The 22,389-nt window shown below is 36.5% G+C and overlaps 1 protein-coding gene across 11 annotated transcripts in view; it reads left to right on the top strand.

Moving 5' to 3' along the window:
• Positions 1-22,389, top strand: part of CNTN6 (contactin 6) — a 307,467-nt gene that overhangs the window by 127,439 nt on the left and 157,639 nt on the right. For all 11 annotated transcript variants that reach the window (XM_026446866.2, XM_026446862.2, XM_026446876.2 and 8 more), the window contains 2 exons: positions 692-818; positions 8,517-8,692. In XM_026446866.2, the coding sequence (XP_026302651.1) occupies positions 8,551-8,692 (142 nt within the window). In that variant the 5' untranslated portion in view covers positions 692-818; positions 8,517-8,550. The remainder of the gene's footprint in view (positions 1-691; positions 819-8,516; positions 8,693-22,389) is intronic.

Genomic DNA, 22,389 nt, shown 5'->3' with positions numbered 1-22,389 from the left:
ACCTGTCTAAAAAAAAAAAAAAAAATTTATCAACTGGATTCTTTTGGTTTAAAAGATTTTATTGGGAGCCAGACATAGTGGCTTAAGCCTGTAATCCCAGCACTTTGGGAGGCTGAGGTAGGAGAATGGCTTGGGGTCAGGAGTTTGAGACCTGCTTGGACAACACAAGGTGACTCTGTATAGCCAGGCATGGTGGCAGGCACCTGTGGTTCTAACTACTTGGGAGGCTGAGATGGGAGGATCACTTGAGTCCAGGAGTCAGAGGCTGCAGTGAGCTACGATCACACTACTGCACTCTAGCTTGGGTGACAGAGTGAGACACTATCTCTACAATAAAAACAAAACAACAAAAAAAGTATTTTATTAGAAAAAATGGGGAATGGGACCTGAAAATTAGATGTTTAGTGCTGAATCAATCTTAATTTCTTGTTATTGCTGGTTTTGGGGGGTGTCATGTCCCTTGTTTGTTGGAAATATAAACTAATTTATTTGGATAATAGGGGACTGATTTACAAGAGAAAAAAAATTCTTTGTCCATTTTTATAATAGTTTCTGTGAATTTGAGATTGTTTTAAAATAAAATAATTTTAAATATGTGTATTGAATTTATATTTAATATAGACTTGCATTCAAAACAGGGCCTTTTTTTTTTTTTTTTTTTTTCATGTGATTTTTTCTTTTCTTTTCCCAGGTGATGGTCTTTTAAGCCGTCCTATTTTTACTCAGGAGCCACATGATGTCATTTTTCCTTTGGATTTATCAAAATCTGAGGTCATCCTGAAATGCGCTGCTAATGGTTACCCTTCACCTCATTATAGGTAAAATCCTACCTCTGGGCATGACACTATTTTATTCTTCGTCACTGAACCAAAACATACACAAAATAAAATGTTTTATAAAATGTCCTAATTTGTAGTGTACAGCTCAAGAAATTTCTCTATGGTTATGCAGCCATGTGACAATCACTCAGATAAAGATACAGGCATTTCCAGTACCCCAGGGTGTTACCTCATGCCACTTTCCAGGCAATAATTAAGCGCCTACCCATCAGCTCCAGGTAACCATAATTATGTCTCTGTCTTACTGATTAGGTCTGCTTAGAACATTAATTCTTGAGATTGGTGCCATGCATTGCCATATTGTGGTCAGAATTGAGAGAGAGAGAGAGAGAGAGAAAAGGGAGCCGGGCGCGGTGGCTCAAGCCTGTAATCCCAGCACTTTGGGAAGCCGAGACGGGCGGATCACGAGGTCAGGAGATCGAGACCATCCTGGCTAACACGGTGAAACCCTGTCTCTACTAAAATACAAAAAATTAGCCAGGCGTGTTGGCGGGCGCCTGTAGTCCCAGCTACTCGGGAGGCTGAGGCAGGAGAATGGCGTGAACCCGGGAGGCAGAGCTTGCAGTGAGCTGAGATCAGGCCACTGCACTCCAGCCTGGGCGACACAGCGAGACTCCGTCTCAAAAAAATAAAATAAAATAAAATAAAATAAAATAAAATAAAATAAAATAAAATAAAATAAAATAAAAGGGAGAGAGAGGAGAGAAAGACAGGAAGCAAGTAACACAGGAAGCCAGGGAGAAAAGAAAGATAAAAAGAAAGAAAAAAAAATGAAGAGAAAGGAAAGAAAGATTTGTTTCCTCAATTTGAACAACTAAAATGTAAGCTTATTTTGCATTTCCCACCCCTACCTCGATGTGGAACTGCAGCCTCAGTTGCTACATATATAATGATTATGAAAATGTTCTATAAAGAATGAATCAAGATGGATATCTAGATTTATTTCATCACATAAAATTATGTGACTTCACTGGTGGCCCCAAAATATTGATTTTAGAAAAATAGGTTGAAGACAGCTATGTACCCTCTAAGGCAGAAAGGGAATTTTTACTCTGGGCAAATAAGGAAAAAAAAAAACTATACTTGTTTCTCACATATTATTTGTGGAATTATAGGGAGAAAGGGTCAATAAGTTTTTGTTCTTATTTACAAAGTTGCAGCAAAGGCAGAATTTGATTCATATTGTGGGTGGAATTTACAAATTTAAAAATATATGCATACATAAATATACATAGGTAAATAATAAAGATAGTTGGTAGAAACTTCATATGTTGTGTTAATACAGGAAAAGAAAATACATATTAAACTTTTGTAGCTTTGGGTTTTAAAAGCATTTTTTTAAGTCTTGTTTTTTAGATGTGAAGTTGAAATGATACACACAAAAAGTGACAATTTCAGTTCATTTTGGCAAAATAAACTGGTTTAGCCTAATTTTATTTTGCAATAAAAATACACTATTGATGTGTATAATTATTTAGATCCTAAAATTGTCTCGATTAATTAATTAAATGACTTAAATGCACTTAATTAGCTACATGACTTCAAAGCTAAAGGCAGTTCTACCTTATCTTGTATTTTTTTGAGCTAACTTCAGCATCTTCTTTTTACAACAAAGGAACTGAAGAACCATGTCTTCTCATTCCACATACTAAAGCTTCCTTGTCTTTATCTTACCCAAACCAATGAAACTCATCTGTTAGCAGAAGATCCTTCACTTTACAAGTTCAGGACACTCAATTCAGAGTTCATTGATTTGTTAGTTTTTCTCAAATGATGAGCTGTCTTATCAGTTTAATATATGGTTAAATATATGAAAATTTGATTAATACATTTATTGAGATCACCTAATACTTAAAATAGTAATTTTATGTTTGAGAACTAATTAGGTTGATCCTAGGGGTTAGGAGAGAAAGAATATAAGAATTCCTATACTTTTTTTTGAAAGTTTGCTGAATATAAGATGGACACATAAATAAATAAATTACATTTTTATATAAAATATCTTTTGGCTTTTAACAGGTAGAAGGATATAAAATAGGTTCTCAAGATAATTTGCTAATTAGTTTTATCTGTGAAAAAATACACAGAATGAAGACGACATTTTTCAATGTTGTTAAATGGCTTTTATTTCTAAGACACTTGTAAGCTAAAAGGCTAAAGACAAGTAACTTAGGTACTTATTTCTAGCCCCCATAACCTGGTTTGGCTCATTTCTTTTTTCTTTTAAACTTTTAAGTTCAGGGGTACATATGCAGGTTTGTTTTATAGATAAACCTGTGACATGGGGGTTTGTTGTACAAATGATTTCATCATCCAGGCACTAACCCTGGTGCTTATTAGTTATTTTTCCTGATCCTCTCTCTCCTCCCATCCTCCATCCTCCAGCAGACCCCAGTGTCTGTTGTTCCCCTTACTCATAGGCAAGAAACTGTGGAAAGAGAGTGAGGAAAGAATTAAGTTTTTAATGCTTAAATGTCAGATTCAGACCCAATTTTATTGATAATAAAGCAAAGGACAGAGGTATATCAGATAATGTGCATTAGCAACAAAATGTAAAATTTTAGTTGTAATATGACCCTTTCTAACTTAAATTTTATTTTCTAAAAAGCCTCACAACTATATTCACCTTAGATTGTGTGTGTGTGTGCATGTGTGTGTCTTAGAAGGAAAGCCTTTAAAATTCACAGATTCTAACATTTTGAGGTTACTTGGGTATAGTGTAAAGCAACATAAAAGAATCCCGGACTTCGAGTTATCATTTCTAGTCACAGCTCTATCAATCTATTGGTAACTTTGGAATAATCATTTTTCTCCCATGGCATCATCTTCCTTATTCATAAAATTAGGCTGGGTTTGATTTTAAGATGTGTTTTCTTCCTTTTAGTAAATTCCATACAGCAAATGAAATCTCAGGGAAAATAAGCAATATGAAAAGCAAACTTTTTGAAATAGCTTAAGCTTTCCCATGAAAAAAGAATTATCCTTTACTCTTTCTTTTTTTTTTTTTTTTTTTTTTTTGATAGGGAGTCTCGCTCTGTTGCCCAGGCTGGAGTGCAGTGGCTGAATCTCAGCTCACTGCAAGCTCTGCCTCCCGGGTTCACGCCATTCTCCTGCCTCAGCCTCCCGAGTAGCTGGGACTACAGGCGCCCGCCACCACACCTGGCTAGTGTTTTGTATTTTTTAGTAGAGACAGGGTTTCACCGTGTTAGCCAGGATGGTCTCAATCTCCTGACCTCGTGATCTACCCGTCTCGGCCTCGCAAAGTGCTGGGATTACAGGCTTGAGCCGCCTCTCCTGGCCTCCTTTACTCTTTCAAAGATCACATAACACATGAGAATATGAAGTCCAGCCCTGAAGCTGTGCAAACGGAAGAGAAATGGGTTACCCAAAGATGGTGCTTTGGAAGGATTGTTTATACCTGGAGAATCTAGCAAAATCATGTAGCAATGAACTTAGTTCTATCTCAGAATATATATTTCATTTGGAAAAATGAAATAACATGCACATAAATTATTTCTAAACCAGATACACTCTCTATCAGAAAAAAGGATTTCTGACAATCCGCTCTACCTGGTCACCAGAGGAGACTGCTTTCTGTAATGTAGTCTACTCTACCCTAGTCATGAACACAACCTTAAGTCTGGAGAAGCTCTAGGCCTCTAAGAAAGAAAACTGTAAATGTGGTCACTCTGCCCTTCTATTCTTTTTATTCATTTCCACCAACTTGGTCCTTTTAACAATCCTGTGAGATAAGCAGAATATACATTATTGCACACATTGTATAATTTGTGAAACGACTTCTGGAGAAATCAGAGGGCTTGTTCAAGTATATGGAGCAAGGGAATGTTAAAGCTAGGACTAGGATTCTTACCACAGGGGTGACAGACTCAGATTCAGTGTACATCACAATCACCCAGAGAGACTTAAAATTTAGATTTTGGTGTTCTCTGTCAGAGGTCTGGGGATGGGCTCAGGAATAAGCCAGGCAGAGAGAGACAAATATCATCTGATCTCACTCATATGTGGAATCTAAAAAATGTTGATTTCATAGAATCAACTCATAGAAGTAGAGTATAGAATGGAGGTTACCAGAGGCTGAGTCAGGGAGGGGCAGGAAGGGAAAGGGGACACCTGGATCAAAGGGTGCAAAGTGATCTTTAGACAGGAGGAATAAGTTCTGGGATTCGTTTGCACAGTAGAGGGACTATAGTTAGTGATAATGTATTGTATATTTCAAAGTAGCTGGAAGAGAAGATTTTGAATGCTGTCACCGCAGACAAATGATAGATTTTTGAGGTAATGAATATGCTCATTACTCGGATTTGATCATTACAAAATGCGTACATGTATGAAAACATCCCATTATTCCCTATAAATATGTGCCACCATTATTTGTCAATTAAAAATAAATGAAACTCAGAAAAGAAGCACATACTTTCAACAAATATACCATGTAATTTTAAAGCAAAGCCTAATTTTGAAAACACCAACATGCACAAGCCCGCACACGCGCGTGCGCACACACACAAAAACACACACACGTTACAGAAAGGCAGCCAACAAACACAGCCCACAACCATTATTCTTTTTTGTTTTTGTTTTTGTTTTTGAGACAGAGTCTTGCTCTGTCAGCCAGGCTGGAGTGCAGTGGTGTGATCTTAACTCATTGCAACCTCTGTCTCCCGGGCTCAAGCAATTCTGCCTCAGCCTCTTGAGTAGTTGGGAGTACAGGCGTGTGCCACCATGCCCTGCTAATTTTTGTGGTTTTTTAGTAGAGATGGGGTTTCACGAATTTGGCCAGGCTGGTATCGAACTCCTGACCTCAGGTAATCAACCTGCTTTGGCCTCTCAAAGTGCTGGGATTACAGGCGTGAACCACCGTGCCTGGCCCAGCCATTATTCTTGACACAGGACTGAACTACTTAAAAGTGAAGGATGTTTCCCAACAAAGGGTCAAGGTTTTAGTTCACATCCATTATGTTTTCTGGAACTAATATGATATTAATTCAGATGCTAAAAGTAATCATTTAAAACACACTTCCTAGGTTGCATCATAGGATGACACTTGTCAGTGTGCAATTCTATCAGAAACGTATGCATGACAATCGTTTGAATTCATTAATACTGTTTCTCCATTGATTTAGACATATTAATTAGGACAAAGCCCACACCAGGAGTTGAACCCCAGATCTATATGCGCAGTTTAATAATCATTGTACCATAGTGATCAGAAGGGATACTGTGAAAAATTCATTTGCTGCAGCTAAGCCAACAACTTTGAATTTGTGTTGAAAAACAATTACTGAGCTTAATTAGGAGCATGTAATGATGACAGCAGTTATTTCAGTGATTGATTCCAAAATTAGAAAGAGCTGGCAAACTAAGTATGGTATATCCTCTGCTTTGAAAACGATAGGGAACATGGAAGTCTAAAGATCCTGCCCTGTAAGCAAATTATCAAAAACTATATTAGAGTGCTGGCAAGGAGAATATTGGTGTCTTGAGACAGGCCTAAAGAAAGAAAAGTTTTGAAGGGTTTTATTTGTGTTTTTTGTTAGTTTTTCTTTACTTTTTTTCTTGCCCTAATATTGAAAACAAGGAGCAGCCTCTAGAAATTCCACTAGAAAAAAAAATGATCACAGAAAATATAGGCAAATGAAATGTACTCTTTGACTGCTGTCTTTCAACTTTCAAGTGTGCAGGAAATGGCTAAATAATTTGAAAGTTAACAGAGTTGGTTCAAAACCTTCGATTGATTTGATATCTGATCCATCACATCACGTCTTTAACAGGGTAGAGGATTACCTAAGTTCACATTTCTTTTCTACTTTGGTAGGCATTTGTCAGATTCTCCCCATGGGATGTTTGAAGATGCACCTGAAAGAGGTCAATGACATTTGAATTAATTCTGTATTTTCAGTAGAGACGGGGTTTTGCCATGTTGCCCAGGCTGGTCCCAAACTCCTGTCCTCAAGTTATCTGCCCACCACGGCCACCCAAAGTGCTGGGATTACAGGCATCTGCCCAACCTCTTTGAATTAATTCTGTAAAATGCCAGTTTTTAAAAAATTAAACACTGCCACCAAAATATTTTTAATATGATTTTGGTATAAAGGGGAGAATCATAGCAAAACTGGCATAAACTCTAAAAACACAGTTTGGAAATTGGCTATATTCCATAGGAAAAGATCATTCACTTGTTTTCCTAGATGACTGTGATGGGGTTTAGGACACACCACCTCAAAATATGGCATCTTGGCATTTGTGAAAATAGCAGAAGCAGGAAGATCATTCTCACCTTCCCCTCACTCTTCTTCTCTGAAGCAGGTCATAAAACCTTTATTCCAGAGGTATCCTTTCTATACCCAGAAGAAAGAAACACCCTTTTCCTCCTCAAAGACACAGAGAAACCAAGAAGAACTGGAAAAAAAAGGCCTTGCTAAGTTCCTGTCAGTTTCTTACCATTAGATCATACCCTCTTTTAACAATCATACTTTTGCAAGACTGTCTACTCTTCATCAAAACTAGCATTAAAAACACACAGGTTTTCCTGTTTTTTAGGATTATTTTTTCTGAAGGCTTTCATGTCATGGAATATTTATATTAAATAAAATTGCATGTTTTTTGTCTTATTAATCTTCCTTTTCTTTTAGAGACCTCAGCCATGAACCTAGCAATGAGTGAGAAAAGATATTTTTCTACATGTACAACTGGTTGTCATTATTCAATATTTTTAAGTGTCTATTTTAAAAAATGGTCTATGCAACTACATACAGCCTGTGCCCTAAGAATATATCTAATTAGATATGTAAGAATCATGCTTCACAATATTTGGAGATTTTGATGGAGTTGGAAGTTTCAAGGTAGGAAAAGTGAGTCTGGTTAGAGATAATTATCAGGTATTCATTTGTCTTAAAAAGGACCAAATAAAATTTCTAAAACTAGCTAGCAATCTTTGAAAGTAGATATAAATCTAAGACCCTTCAGCTAGTTAATTCATGTACTAAAGAATTGTTGACTAATAGCTAAGCCGAGAGAATGTTTGCTTCTCAAAATAAAAACCTCTCAAACAGCATTTGCTTTGCTAAAGTATAATTTTAGTTTGGCATTTCTAAGTACCATTGAAATATTTTCAACATGATTAATTTTGCAAGTAACACACTAACAGAGGCAATCATGTTCTAAAGTAGTCAGATTATTATTGTTTTGTTTTCAGCCTTGAATTGGCATTGTAAAATTATTCTTTCCGTTTTTAATATACGCTTCTTGAATTCCTATCTTTAAATCATTTTGACATTCAATTTTGTGCTACCAGTTGTGGATATTCAGGTAAGGTATATGTTATTTGAAAAGTCGCTAAAGGAATAGGTTGGCCAGTATTATTGACTGACTGTCTAATTTTTATTTCTCATGTCAAGAGTTCTGTTTCCTCTTTGTATACATTTGGGTGAATGTAATGTATAAAGAGTATGTCTTTCAAATAATCTAGTTACTGACATCACCAAACCCACGAAGACAGTCACCTTTGGTAAAACTGGTAGGATTCCCTCCACATGTAATCATGTTTTGTTTCTTGGTGTTTTTTATAGTTTCAGGAATTAGAACTACATGTTGTTTAAGTCAAAGAGTGATTGACTCTGTATATTATAAGCATAATTTTATTTTTTTTCCTTGAAGGTGGAAGCAAAATGGCACAGACATTGATTTTACTATGAGTTATCACTACAGGTTGGATGGAGGCAGTCTTGCAATCAGTAGCCCCTACACAGATCAAGATATTGGCATGTACCAGTGCCTGGCCACCAATCTTCTGGGGACAACTCTGAGTCGGAAGGCAAAGCTCCAATTTGCATGTGAGTTTGGGGGTAAATTTTGTAATCTGTGTCTCTGAAAATATAATATTCTTCTGATACATACATTTTAAAAATCTCACTTTGCCAATAATATATTTGAGAATGAATGTGAATTTATGGGCTTTTGACAATCTTCATTTTGTAAATCTAGATTCCTGTGTATATTAGAAACCTGCTTCTGAAAAAGAAAAAAAAAAACAGAGAAAAGATCAACATTATTATATTTTGTGAATTATTTTCAGAAACATTTCTAAAAGTTCCAAATATAAATATTAATATAAAGATATATGATATAGCATTATTTTCCTTTTTCTTTTGCATTGGATATTAATGTGGAGAGCAAAGGAAGAAAAAAGCTGAGGGCAGAGATGTCATCTGGGGGAGGTGGGCGTTCTCCCAAGAAAAGCGATCATGCACCCACAGTTTGATGTAGGTGGAAATAAAGTGGTTGCCAAAGGCAGGTTTTATATTAACTGTAACAATGTCCAGCTGCATCACATAAATGTCATCCAAGTAATTACCTTGGTGACATTTGGGGACATTAGCAGATGAACAATAGACATACTGCGTCTAATATCCTTTATATATAGTGTTTCCAGGGACTGAAATGTTTCATATTGGATTCAGCAAAGGCCTTGTTTGAGAGTAATTATATCTGTTGATGTGGATAAAGTATAAGGCTTGCATTTCTCCCTTTGCACCAACCATTATGTCCCGGAGGATCTATCCAAGGAGCCAAAAAGTGAGCTGCTATACCTGCAGGGCTCATAGAAATGTCTACACTATCGCTTGCTTTGAAAAAGTAATTGTTCTGAAATTTTATTAATAAATACATGCCCAAAACTCACCTTGTGAAACTAGTTCAGTCATCAGTAAACACATGAATTAATAACTGGGTCTATTTCTCATTGCAAGTCTTGTGTTCCAAAGGTTATTCTACACCAGAGATCACTTGGTCTACACAGAGTTCTCTTTATGTTGACCATTGTGAGGATGGCCTTACTTCTGATTTTACACACACCACATACACATACACACATGCACACACATAAACATATATACAGATATACACACATAAATACATTGCTAACTGTATCCAAATGTATTTGTATCTATGGAAGTAAGAAGTGAATGTGGAAGTCTATTTACCTAAATAGAAGGTGGAAAAGGGCCAGTGGCTACTTTGGGACATAGGATAAAAATATTTATAACACTTGATTTCTTCCTTTCAGCTAAGACTATCACCTGGAAAAATAATAGGGAACAAAATAACATAGAAACTTATGTTATAGAAATGAAGAATTGTTCCAGACTTTGAATGATTCTGCCACAGCAATTGTTTATTTCTCCTGCTTGGGTAGGAGATGACCCTACAACATACACATGATATGAATCAGATTCCATAATCATAAATTTGACTTTTTGGTAAAGGGTACTCCATATAGCATATTTATTGGCTATACCCTCGAGTTTCTCTAGAGTTATGATTCTATCTACTCTTGAAAACAGTTGAATGTCTACATCTCAAATTAATGCACTCTTTTATATAACCATATTATTTCTTCTCCTTTGTTCTGTACTTTTTAACAAAAATATGTTTTAAAATGTCCTACATTATTATATCATACCTTCTTTCTGCTTTAAAAATTTCTTGCAACTAGAAATTTCCCTAGTTAAGACTTATTTTGTCTATGCCATATCAGATAAAGTCTCAATTAAGAAGAAATTATATGCTTTCATCTGGCTAAATGGGACAAATCAATTTTTCTGTCCGTATTAACTTTCCCATCTTATCATAACATTTTCCGTTTTGGGGCAGAAGGTGTATGACTGTTGTTCTTGAAGAGCATTTCTATTACCATTAATGCAGAAAGTAAAATGGCCTATATCCATTAACTAATCTTTCTTCTGCAAAGTTAGAGGATCTTAGGCTCTAAGAGCTTGCAAAAACAAGAACCACAACATGGTGGTGGTGTCATGTCTGAAATATTTCTTATTGTATCCAGGGAGACATGTGCTAGAGTGTGGAAACAGAAAGAGTAAAGGGTATAAATGCAAGTCCCCAACCAAATAAAAAGTTCCTAAAGTGCATGAACTGTATCTTCATCTTCATTATAATTCCTCACAACCTCCTTCATAAATTTTTAACAATATCAATTTTGATAGACAAGGTCTTTGCTAGGATAACCACAGTAGTTAAATGCTGAGATTTTGTGAATAGAGAGGTCTGAGTTCAAATTCTTTTCGTCAAATATCTAGTAGTATGAAATTAGGTCATTTCTTAACAACATTAAGCCCCTGTTAAGAAATCTATACAATGAGAATACAGCAGTGGCCACCACATAGGACAATGACATGGAGTCACTGAGCAAATGAATGTCAAGTCCCTGATCCATTATGGACCCTAGGGAAATGACAATTCTAATTCTTCCTTTCACTATTATACCTCTCTCAACTTGGACAAACATCTATATATTTCAAACCATTTGAGTTTCTTATGGAAAACTCCTCTAGTTTACATTTTAAAACTTTCTATAAGGCTAGTTTCTTGTTCTTTTATTTTCATGTCAAATATAATACATGTGGTTTGACATATATTATTTCACTTGAATTGGACAACAGCTGTAGGAGGCAGTTGCTATCATTGTCCCCATTTTACAGATTAGAAGCCTGAGGCTCACTGAGATTGGGGCTTTCTTACAGTATGTTGTTAGAGAAAAGTTGGAACTTGTGTATAGAAAAAAAAGACTTCAGACTCCAAAACTCATGCACTTCATCTCATGGTATTGAGTCCTTCTCAAATACTGACCACACACTTCATGTGGGCCTTCTTTCTTTGTTTCATTTGCTGGCACAGTAGTTGTCTAAATAATAAACCATATCTTCAGGACAGAATGGTTCAAATAAGCCTGGTAGTAAATGCGGGTGCTTCCTTGTCCACATCCGCTTTTGCAAGTGATATGCCAACCCCCGGCTAGTAATATCCACAGATATCCCTTTTTGCATTTCATGCTCCAAACCTCTCCATGGGATCAGGCTGAAACTAGACAACAGCTGCGACACCTTAATTAGCTTCTTCATTTGCTTTTTCCGTCATCCCTCCCTGCCTTTCTCCTAAGAGGATTCCCTCAATAAATCATATGCACCTGAATCCTTGCCTCAGGCTCTGCTTCTAAGGAATCCAAAGTGAGACAGAGATTAAACATTTAATATGAGATCGCTGATCTACTTACTGATAGAAAAAACAGGTCCAGAAGCCCCACTCCTATGAACTCTCATAGATAAGAACAAGCTATGCATCAAAATAAAAATGTATCAACCCCTTGCTTCCCGTCAATTGGCAGTCCATTGCAAAATGTCACTTTGACCTTTAGAACAAATGGTCTTATGAACAACCTTTCAGAATATACCCTGTCCGTGGTAGAAATGCTGCAGGGACATACCTCTAGATAATTGATGACTTTTGTTTGTCACTTTTATCCTGGTATTCAGTAATCCAAACACACACTTTGAATTTATTTTAGACACAGACTGTAACACTCTGCTTCATCATGAATCGTCTCATCATGAAATCATCCTGAAATGTGGCCTGTGTATGAAAACTACCAGTGGTGAAATATACTCCTAAATCAAATCTGTCTTTAACCAACTACGTAACTTAGACAAGTCATTCACTTCTCTGGACTTAGCTAAAGTATATTTTGAATTATTTGATTACAAAAGTCTCTTTCCACTGTTGTCATATAATCTGTCCTTCCAAATACTCAAGTAGATCCTAATTTAAGTATCTCTTTCTTCCCCAACCCAAACTCTACACTAAAACAAATTCAGCAGGTGTCTAGTCACCAAAGGATTTAATTATCATCCTGGCATTCTTGAATGATAAAATTAGTTTGACTTCTAAAATCACTTGTAGCTACTTTGAATTTCGTTTGTTTCTCAAAGACTTTGGTGGTAAAGGTTGAATGTAGACCTCCTCCTTTTGTATGTATGTTAATGAATTACTTTGTTCTTGTGTGTGAGAATATTACATCTGTCATTGCTGTTTAAAATGTCATCCTTGAGAAAATGAGATAGGTGTTTTGAAAGAAACCCATGATATCACTCAGATGTAATTTTTAAAGGCCCTTATAATATATAACTTTACCAATGAAAAGATAAACATTTATGATAAAAGGTAGTCATGAATGGGACTTTTTGATCCTGCACTATTTAATGTTTAATCACAGCTAGCATTTCAAAGAAGTTTGCTCCATTACTGCAGAAGGAAAGGCAGCTGGGCTGGAGCCTCCTAATTGACCCTTCATTTATTCATCCTCCAAGCAACTGGAGAACACCTAATTTATATGCATCAAGCACTACACTAGGTCCTAAAGATTAAATGGTAGATAAGAAACAGCTACTTCCTGTCTTCACAGAGCAGACAGGTGAAACCTTTAATACAATTAAAAATAAGAAGAAAAGGAAAATAAAAGAAATTGCTAACGCTTACAAAGTATTATGTGGCAGGCATTGTTCCAAACTCTTTATGTAAATTAGCTCCATTGATCCCTCACGATAACCCTCTGAGAGTATCACAATCTTCACTTTCAGATAAGCAGAGATTGAGGCATAGAAGAATGAACTAGCCTGCCTAAAATCACACACAGTATGCGGCAGAGTCCGTTTTCAAATCCGGACAGAGTGGAGAGTCCATGCTCCTACCACCTACTGCACTGTCTCAAAACATCAAGTGAAGTGAGAAAGGTGAAATTAACCTATAACAGAGTGGAGCTCAAAGTGAGAAGTAGTGAAGTTTGTCTGAATTGGAGAAAAGGCAAGGGAAGCCTTTTAAAGGGAATGGGCTTGCATTGAACCTTGACATGTTAGTTTGTGTTCTAGACAGAGAAAGTGGGTGAAGAAAATACAGGTTGGAAGAACACTAAGAGGAAATGCAGTTGTGTGAACAATCTTCAAGTATCGAAGAAAGTTTGGGGAGGTGGGCAAAAGACCTGAGAACTGAAATGCAGAAAGCTAGGGATCAGAAATGACTGGTTTTCTAGGTTGAGACTGAAAACTAATTTGGAACCACTTATAGGTAGTCCTTCATATCCAAGCCTAATCTTCAAGCAATAGGATAATTTAGAGATATTATGAGATGCCAAAGAAACATGTAAACATCCATCATAGTACAATATTCAACACTCAGTATGACATTGTGTACATGTGTTAATTTATGGTTAAATGGGTGTGCCAGTATTGCCCATTTCATATAGGGTTACTATGAGGACCAAAGGTATTATGTGGAAAGCAGAGGGCAAGGGCAACTGATAGACTGGTATGAGTTGAAGACGGCGAGATAGGCAGGGATCTGGCCATACAACTATTAATAGGCCAAGTTTTGTATTTTACTGCTTATCCTAAGAGCAATGGAACCGTCCTGAACAATGTTAAGGATGTTGAAGTTGTTTATAAAATGAAGTTTGAAGCCTGGCTCAGTGGCTCACACCAGTAATCCCAGCACTTTGGGAGGCTGAGGCGGGCGGATCACGAGGTCAGGAGTTCAAGACCAGTCTGGCCAACATAGTGAAACCCCATCTCTACTAAAAATACAAAAAACTTAGTCGGGTGTAGTGGTGTACTCCTGTAATCCCAGCTACTCAGGAGGCTGAGGCAGGAGAATCGTATGAACCCAGGAGGCAGAGGTTTCAGTGAGCTGAGATCATTCTACTGCACTCCAGCCTGGGCAACAGAATGAGGCTCTGTCTCAAAAAAAAAAAAAAAAAAAAAAAAAAAGTAGTTTTAAATACCACATACTATTTCCTTAAATATGTTAGTCTGACATGTTTTGATACTATTAATATTATTAAAACCATAGTACACATACTTAGGGGGCATCCCAAACCTCAGATTTATAATAACTTATATGATGGAGTTAAAGAATTCTTGCACCACATCACAGGATTGATTTTAAATGGTTCAAGGTTAAAATGCAGTAAGAATGCATTTTAAAGGGCTATAAACATGTAGGCATTTACAATCATCATAATTTTTTTCCAGAGGAATGCAAACGGTTTTACACCTGCCATGCCATTCATCTTTATTCTATACCTGTAAGCTATTCTTAACCATGTTTTACAGGTGAAGACATTAAAAGGCAGGACAACTATGTTACTTGCCCAAGGTCAACTAACCTACAGCAGACCCAGAATTTCTAACATCTTGAAACAACTTTTTAAATATATATTTATTTTGTAGACAGGGGAAGTAAATCAGAATTCTCATGAATTTAATGCCATATTCAAAGAAAAACAAAAAAAGGTAAAGTCGTAACATAAAGGTCTTTGACTCCTTACAGAAGGATTCTAAGATGTTTGTGTATTTAAAGGTGATATATACTTTTATTTCTATCTTTCGGCTAGGGTCTTATAAGCAGAAACAAAATGCCTCACACTTAGAAATAAATGTTAAGAGTTTCCAAATGTCTTTAAAATTCTTTCATATATAAGAAATGTAAAACCAGTTATACATGATCCCGATGATAAGGTGATAAAGTGCATTTATCTCAGAAAAAGAAATTAATACCCAGGAGAAGAAGCTTTAAAAATAACACTTAAAAATGCATTTGGAAATTGTAAAGTCTCTGATAATTGTGAAGTGTGTATTAAGTGGGTAATGCATACCTAATTATAAATGAAAACGCTAAATGGTTTTAACCTTTTTTGTACATCAGAGAAGAACTAGCTGAACAAAAATCATGAAGAAATATTTTTTCTTTAATTTCTTAAATTAAAAAAGTTGGTAAATTAGTATTGATTTTTTCAGTATCATTTTCAAATAGCATAAACAATGTTACAATGGATTTAATATTCTCAATCTGTCTTAATGAAATCACAGCATAACCATGAATTGGTATCATATCAAGGAGAAAACTTTGTCTTTGCTTTTAAAAATAATTCAGATCTTAAACAAATAGAATGTAAGCAGTTGCATGCTTAAATTATAGCAAGCCACTGTTATATTTATATTTAAAATCAACAGGGAAGCAGATTATTCAATGCTTTAGCCTCATTTTTTCCACACTATCCCTGCTGGAAATCTATTTATGTATCTTATCAGAAATGGCACTTTTTCAAAATTCAGGCCTTCTCCCACTGCCTACTTCTACTTATATTCAGCAGGAGCTAGTCTTTTTAGTTCATTTGAATAAAATTGCACAGGCTAAGAGTTGGGATGGGAGAGGAAAATATCAGAAAGTAAGGGATCCATTCTATCAAAATTGGAAGTTTCTGATTTACAAAACTGAGACAGATGCACAAGCCGAAATGCTTGTTTATTACTCTTATGTTATTTGACAAATGGTTTCAAGGAATTTATGAACATAGCATGTAAAGATTTTGCTTCTAAGATTTATAAGATTGGTTCAAATTACAGTGACATTCTTTGCATTGAAGGATGAGGCAAATATTTCTGTTGTTTATTTATATATAAATAAATATATAATACAAAGAGCATTTATAAGTAATAATTTATATATAATTATCTGAATATATATCCAACATTGTCTACAAAGTACATCAGATTCAGGGGTTTAAACAGTAAATACAGGACAGAAGAAGGCAGGTAAGAGGCAAGACTAGCTTGCAGCTCCTGCCGGGAAGAACAGAGCAGCATGTGAGACTCACATCATGAACGTTTGCACCCGAAACTACCCCAGGAACATACCAGGAAAGCCGACAGAATCCACAAACCCTTTGAAAGAACTGGATCACTGCTGCAGGCTCCCTGAGATGCAGAAAAGCTTTGAGTCTGCTTGCTTTCTCAACAGGGAGGCTGGTGGTCTGGGGCAGGTTCTCAACCCTGGTCACTAGCTGCCTGGAAATAGACTCAGTGCTGTTGGAGGTGGGTGGGGCATGGTGGGAGTGAGACTGGCCTTTAGGACTCAGGCTGTGTGTGGGTGGGGTGAGGCCTGTGACTGCCAGCTTTTCCTCACTTTCCTGGTGAATTATATGACTCAGCAGAGGCAGCCCTAAACCCCTGGGAATATAATTCCATCACACTGGGAAATGTACCTCCATCCCTCACAGCAGCTGCAGCAAGCCTCACCCAAGGAGAGGCTGAGCTCAGACACACCTTATCACTATCCCCATCTGGTGGTCTTTTTCTATGTGTCCTGGTAGCTAAAGACAACAATCATAATCTCTTGAAAGCTCTATCGCCCTGCGTACCACCTGAGAAACCTGAATACTTAACAAATGTCCCTAGGGCATGTTTGCATCCTCCCTATAGGACCACAGCTGATGCACTCCTGAAAGTGCCATCTCCTGGCTGGAGGCCAACCGACACAAAAACAGCACTAAACAAAAACACAACCAAGGACCCTCACAGAGTTCACTTCACTCCCCTACTACCTCCACCAGAGCAGGTGGTGGTATCCACAGGTGCAAGACCTAAAGATAGATCACATTACAGGACTCTGCAGACACTCCCCAGTACCAACCAGAGCCTGGTAGCTCCACTGGGTGCTAGATCCAGAAGAGCAAAGCAATCACTACAGTTCAGCTCTCAGGAGGCCCCATTCCTAGGGGAAGGGGGAGAACCTCAAATCAAGGGAGCACCCCATGGGACAAAAGAATCTGAACAGCAGCCCTTGAATCCCAGATCTTCCCTCTGACATAATGTAACCAAATGAGAAGAAACCAGAAAGACAATTCTGGTAATATGACAAAGTAAGATTCTTCAACTCCCCCAAAAGATTATGCCAGCTTACCTGCAATGGATCTAAACCAAGATGAAACTTCTGAATTGCCAGGAAAATAATTCAGAAGCTTAATTATTAAGCTAATCAATAAGTCACCAGAGGCCAGGCACAGTGGCTCACGCCTGTAATCCCAGCACTCTGGGAGGCTGAGGCAGGTGGATCATGAGGTCAGGAGATCAAGACCAGCCTGGCTAAAATGGTGAAACCCTGTCTCTACTAAAAAATACAAAAAATTAGCCAGGCATGGTGGCAGGCACATGTAGTCCCAGCTACTCAGGAGTCTGAGGCAGGAGAATGGCATGAATCCAGGAGGCAGAGCTTGCAGTGAGCTGAGATCACGCCACTGCACTCCAGCCTGGGTGACAGTGCGAGACACTGTCTCAAAAAAAAAAAGAAAAAAAAGAAAAAAGAAAAAAGAAGTCACCAGAGAAAGGTGAAGTCTAACTTAAAGAAATTAAAAACATGATACAGGAAATGAAAGGAAAATTCTTCAGTGAAATAGATAGTATAAATAAAAAACAATCTCAAGTTCTGGAAATTGAGGACACAGAGAAATGTAAAATGCACTGGAAAGTCTAAGCAATAGAATGAAACAAGCAGAAGAAAGAACTTCCGAGCTCTAAGACAAACCTTTCAAATTAACCCAGTCCATCAAAGTCAAAACAATAATAATAATTAAAAAATAAATAAACAAAGCCTCTGAGAAGATTGGGACTACGTTAAATATCCAAACCTAAGAATAATTGGTGTTCCTGAGGAAGAAGAGAAATCTAACAATTTGGAAAATATATTTGAGAAAATAATTCAGGAAAACTTACCCAGCTTTGCTAGAGATCTAGACATCCAAATACGAGAAACTCAAAGAACATATGGGAAATTCTTCACAAAAAGATAATCACCTAGGCGCATAGTCATCAGGTTATCTAAAGTTGAGACAAAGGAAAGACTCTTAATAGCTATGAGACAAAAGCATCAGGTAACCTATAAAGGAAAACATATCAGATTAACGGAAGATTTCTCACCAGGAATCCTACAAGCTAAAAGGGATTGGGGTTCTATTTTTAGCCTCCTTAAACAAAACAACTATTAGCCAATTATTTTGTATCCAGTTAAAGAAAGACAGTCTTTTCCAGACAATTAAATGCTGGGAGGATTTGCCACTACCAAGGCAGCACTACAAGAATTGCTAAAAGGAGCTCTAAATCTTGAAACAAGTCTTCAAAATACAGCAAAATAGAACATCCTTAAAGCATAAACCTCACAGAACCTATATAACAATAACACAATGAAAACAAGCAAACAAATAATCAAAAAGAACACAAGGTATTCAGCCAGCAAATAGCATGGTGAATAGAATAGTACCTAACATCTCAATACTAACATTGAAAGTAAATGGCCTAAATGCTCCACTTAAAAGATACAGAATGGCAGAATAAATGAGAATTCACCAATCAAGTTTCTGCTGTCTTCAGGAGACTCAACTAACACAGAAGAACTCAAATATACTTACAGTAAAGGAGTGGAAAAAGATATTCCATGCAAGTGGACACCAAAAGCAAGCAGTAGTAACTATTCTTACATCAGAGAAAACATACTTTAAAGCAACAGCAGTTTAAAGAAACAAAAAGAGGAACATTATATGATGATAAAAGGATTAGTCCAACAGGAAGATATCACAATTATAAATACATACGCACCTACACTTGTGCTCCCAAATTTATAAAACAATTACTATGAGACCTAAGAAATGAGATAGATGGCAACACAATAATAGTGGAGGATTTTAATACTCCATTGACAGCACTAGACAAATCATCAAGACAGAAAGTCAACAAAGAAACAATGGACATAAACTGTATTCTAGAACAAATGAACTTAACAGATATTCACAGAAAATTCTATCCAACAACTACAGAATATACATTCCATTCATGGGCACATGGAACATTCTCCAAGATAGACCACATGATAGACCACAAAACAAGTCTCAGTAAATTGAAGAAAATCAAAATTAGATCAAGTAGTCTCTCAGACCACAGTGAAATAAAATTGGAAATCAACTCCAAAAGGATCCCTCAAAACCAGGCAAATACATGGAAATTAAATAATCTGCTCCTGAATGATCAAACAAAAACCTGGCTCTTTGAAAAGACAAATAAAATTGGTAGACTGTTAGTGAGATTAACCATAAAAAGAAGAGAGAAGATCCAAATAAGCCCTATTAGAAATCAAACGGGAGATATTTCAACTGATACCACAGAAATACAAAAGATTATTGAAGGCTGCTATGAACACCTTCACACGCATAAACTAGAAAACCTAGAGGAGATGGATAAATTCCTGGAAATATACAACTTTCCTAGATTAAACCAGTAAGATGTACAACCGGAACAAGATAGGAATGCCCATTTCACTCCTTTTATTCAACATAGTACTGGAAGTCCTAGTCAGAGCTTTCAGACAAGAAAAGGAAATAAAGGGTATCCAAATTGGTAAAGAGGAAGTCAAACTGTCTCTGCTGATGTTATGATTGTAAACCTAAAAAACCCTAAAGATTCATCCAAAAAGCTCCTGAAACTGGTAAATGAATTCACCAAAGTTTCGAGATACAAAATTAAAGTACACAAATCAGTAGCTCTGCTATCTACCAACAATGACCAAGCTGAAAATCAAATCAAGAACTCCACCCCTTTCACAATAGCTGCAAAAACAAACAAACAAACAAACAAACACTCAGGAATATACCTAACCAAGGATGTGAAAGATCTCTACAAGGAAAATTACAAAACACTGCTGAAAGAAACCATACACAAAACAAACAAATGGAAACACATCCCATGCTCATGGATGAGGAGAATCAGTACTGTGAAAATGACCACACTGCCAAAAGCAATCTACAAAGTCAGTGCAATTTCCATCAAGATAGCACCAACATTCTTTTCAGAACTAGCAAAAACAATCCTAAAATTCATAGGGAACCGAAAAAGAGCCCACACAGCCAAAGCAAGACTAAGCAAAAAGAACAAATCTGGAGGCATCACATTACTTCACTTCATCCTTTTCTCTGAGGCCATAGTCACCAAAACAACATGGTACTCGTATAAAAATAGGCACATAGACCAATGAAACAGAATAAAGAACACAGAAATAAAGCCAAAAACTTACGGTCAACTGATCTTCAACAAAGCAAACAAAAACATACAGTGTGGAGAGGACACCCTATTCAACAAACGGTGCTGGGATAATTGGAAAACCCCGTTTAGAAGAATGAAACTGGATCCTCATCTCTCACCTTACGCAAAAATCAACTCAAGATGGATCAAAGACTTAAACATAAGACCTGAAACCATAAAGATAATAGAAAATAACATTGGAACAACACTTCTAGACAATGGCTTAGGCAAAGATTTCATGACCAAGAACACAAAGCAAACACAACAAAAACAAAGATAAATAGATGGGACTTAATTAAACTAAAAAGCTTCTGCACAGCAGAAGAAATAATCATCAGAGTTTACAAACAACCCACAGAGTGGGAGAAAATGTTCACAATCTATTTATCCAACGAATGACTGATATCTAGAATCTACAAGGAACTAAAATCACCAAGAAAAAAACAATTCCATTAAAAAGTGGACTAAGGAAATGAATAGACAATTCTCACAAGAAGACATACAAATGGCAAACAAGCACAAATGGGAAAATACTTAACATTGCCAATTATAAGGAAAATGTAAATCAAAACCACAATGCAATACAACATCCCTCCTGCAAGAATTGCCATAATCAAAAAATCAAAAAATAATAGACATTGGCACGGATGTATTGAAAAAGGAACACTTTTACACTGTTGGTGGGAATGTAAACTAGTACAATCACTATGGAAAACAGTGTGGAGATTCCTTAAAGGACTAAAAGTAGATCTACCATTTGATCCAGCAATCCCACCACTTGTTATCTACCTAGAGGAAAACAAGTTATTATACACACACACACACAAAATACTTGCACACACTTGTTTATAGCAGCACAATTTGCAATAGCAAAATTATCAAACGAGCCCAAATGTCCATCAATAACAAGCAGATAAAGAAAATGTGGTATATATAGCATGGAATACTACTCAGCCATAAAAAGAAATGAAATAATGGCATTCACAGCAACCTGGATGGAATTGGAGACTATTATTGTAAGTGAAGTAACTCAGGAATGGAAAAATCAAACATCAGATGTTCTTATTCATATGTGGGAGCTAAGCTATGTGTACACAAAGCGTAAGAACGATACATTGGATTTTGGGGATTGGGGGAAAGGGTGGGGGGTGGTGAGGGATAAAAGACTACATATTGGGTACCGTGTACATGACTCAGTTGATGGGTGCACCAAAATCTCCGAAATCACCACTAAAAAGCTTATTCATGTAACCAAACACCACCTGTTCCCCAAAAACCTACTGAAATTAAAAAAAGGAGAATAAATAAATAAATAACATTATTGGAACAACAAGAAAACCAAAAACAAATAAACAGCAAATACAAATAATGAAGAGTTTTGATGGAAATCCACTGAAATGTTAATTATGTTTTAAAGCAGGAGTGTCCAATCTTTTGGCTTCCCTGGGCTACAGTGGAAGAAGAATTGTCTTGGACCACATATAAAATAAACTAATTCTAATAATAGATGATGAACTAAAAAGAAAATTGCAAAAAAATCTCATAACATTTTCAGCAAGTTTACGAATTTTTGTTGGGACACATTCAAAGCCATCCCAGGTTGCATGCAGCCTGAGGGGCTGTAGGTTGGACAAGATTGTTTTAAGGTATTAATTTATGCTCTTCTTTTCCCTAGAAGTATAATATATATAGAAAAGTACAAAAAAACATGAGCAGATAGATCAATGAAGTATTACTAAGCCAGATCCAGAAATAGATTTTTTTTTTTTTTTTTTTTTTTTTGA

Source organism: Piliocolobus tephrosceles, chromosome 2 (assembly GCF_002776525.5).
Source record: "Piliocolobus tephrosceles isolate RC106 chromosome 2, ASM277652v3, whole genome shotgun sequence".
NCBI classification, from domain to species: domain Eukaryota; kingdom Metazoa; phylum Chordata; class Mammalia; order Primates; family Cercopithecidae; genus Piliocolobus; species Piliocolobus tephrosceles.
This window is presented reverse-complemented; position numbering and strand designations above follow the sequence as displayed.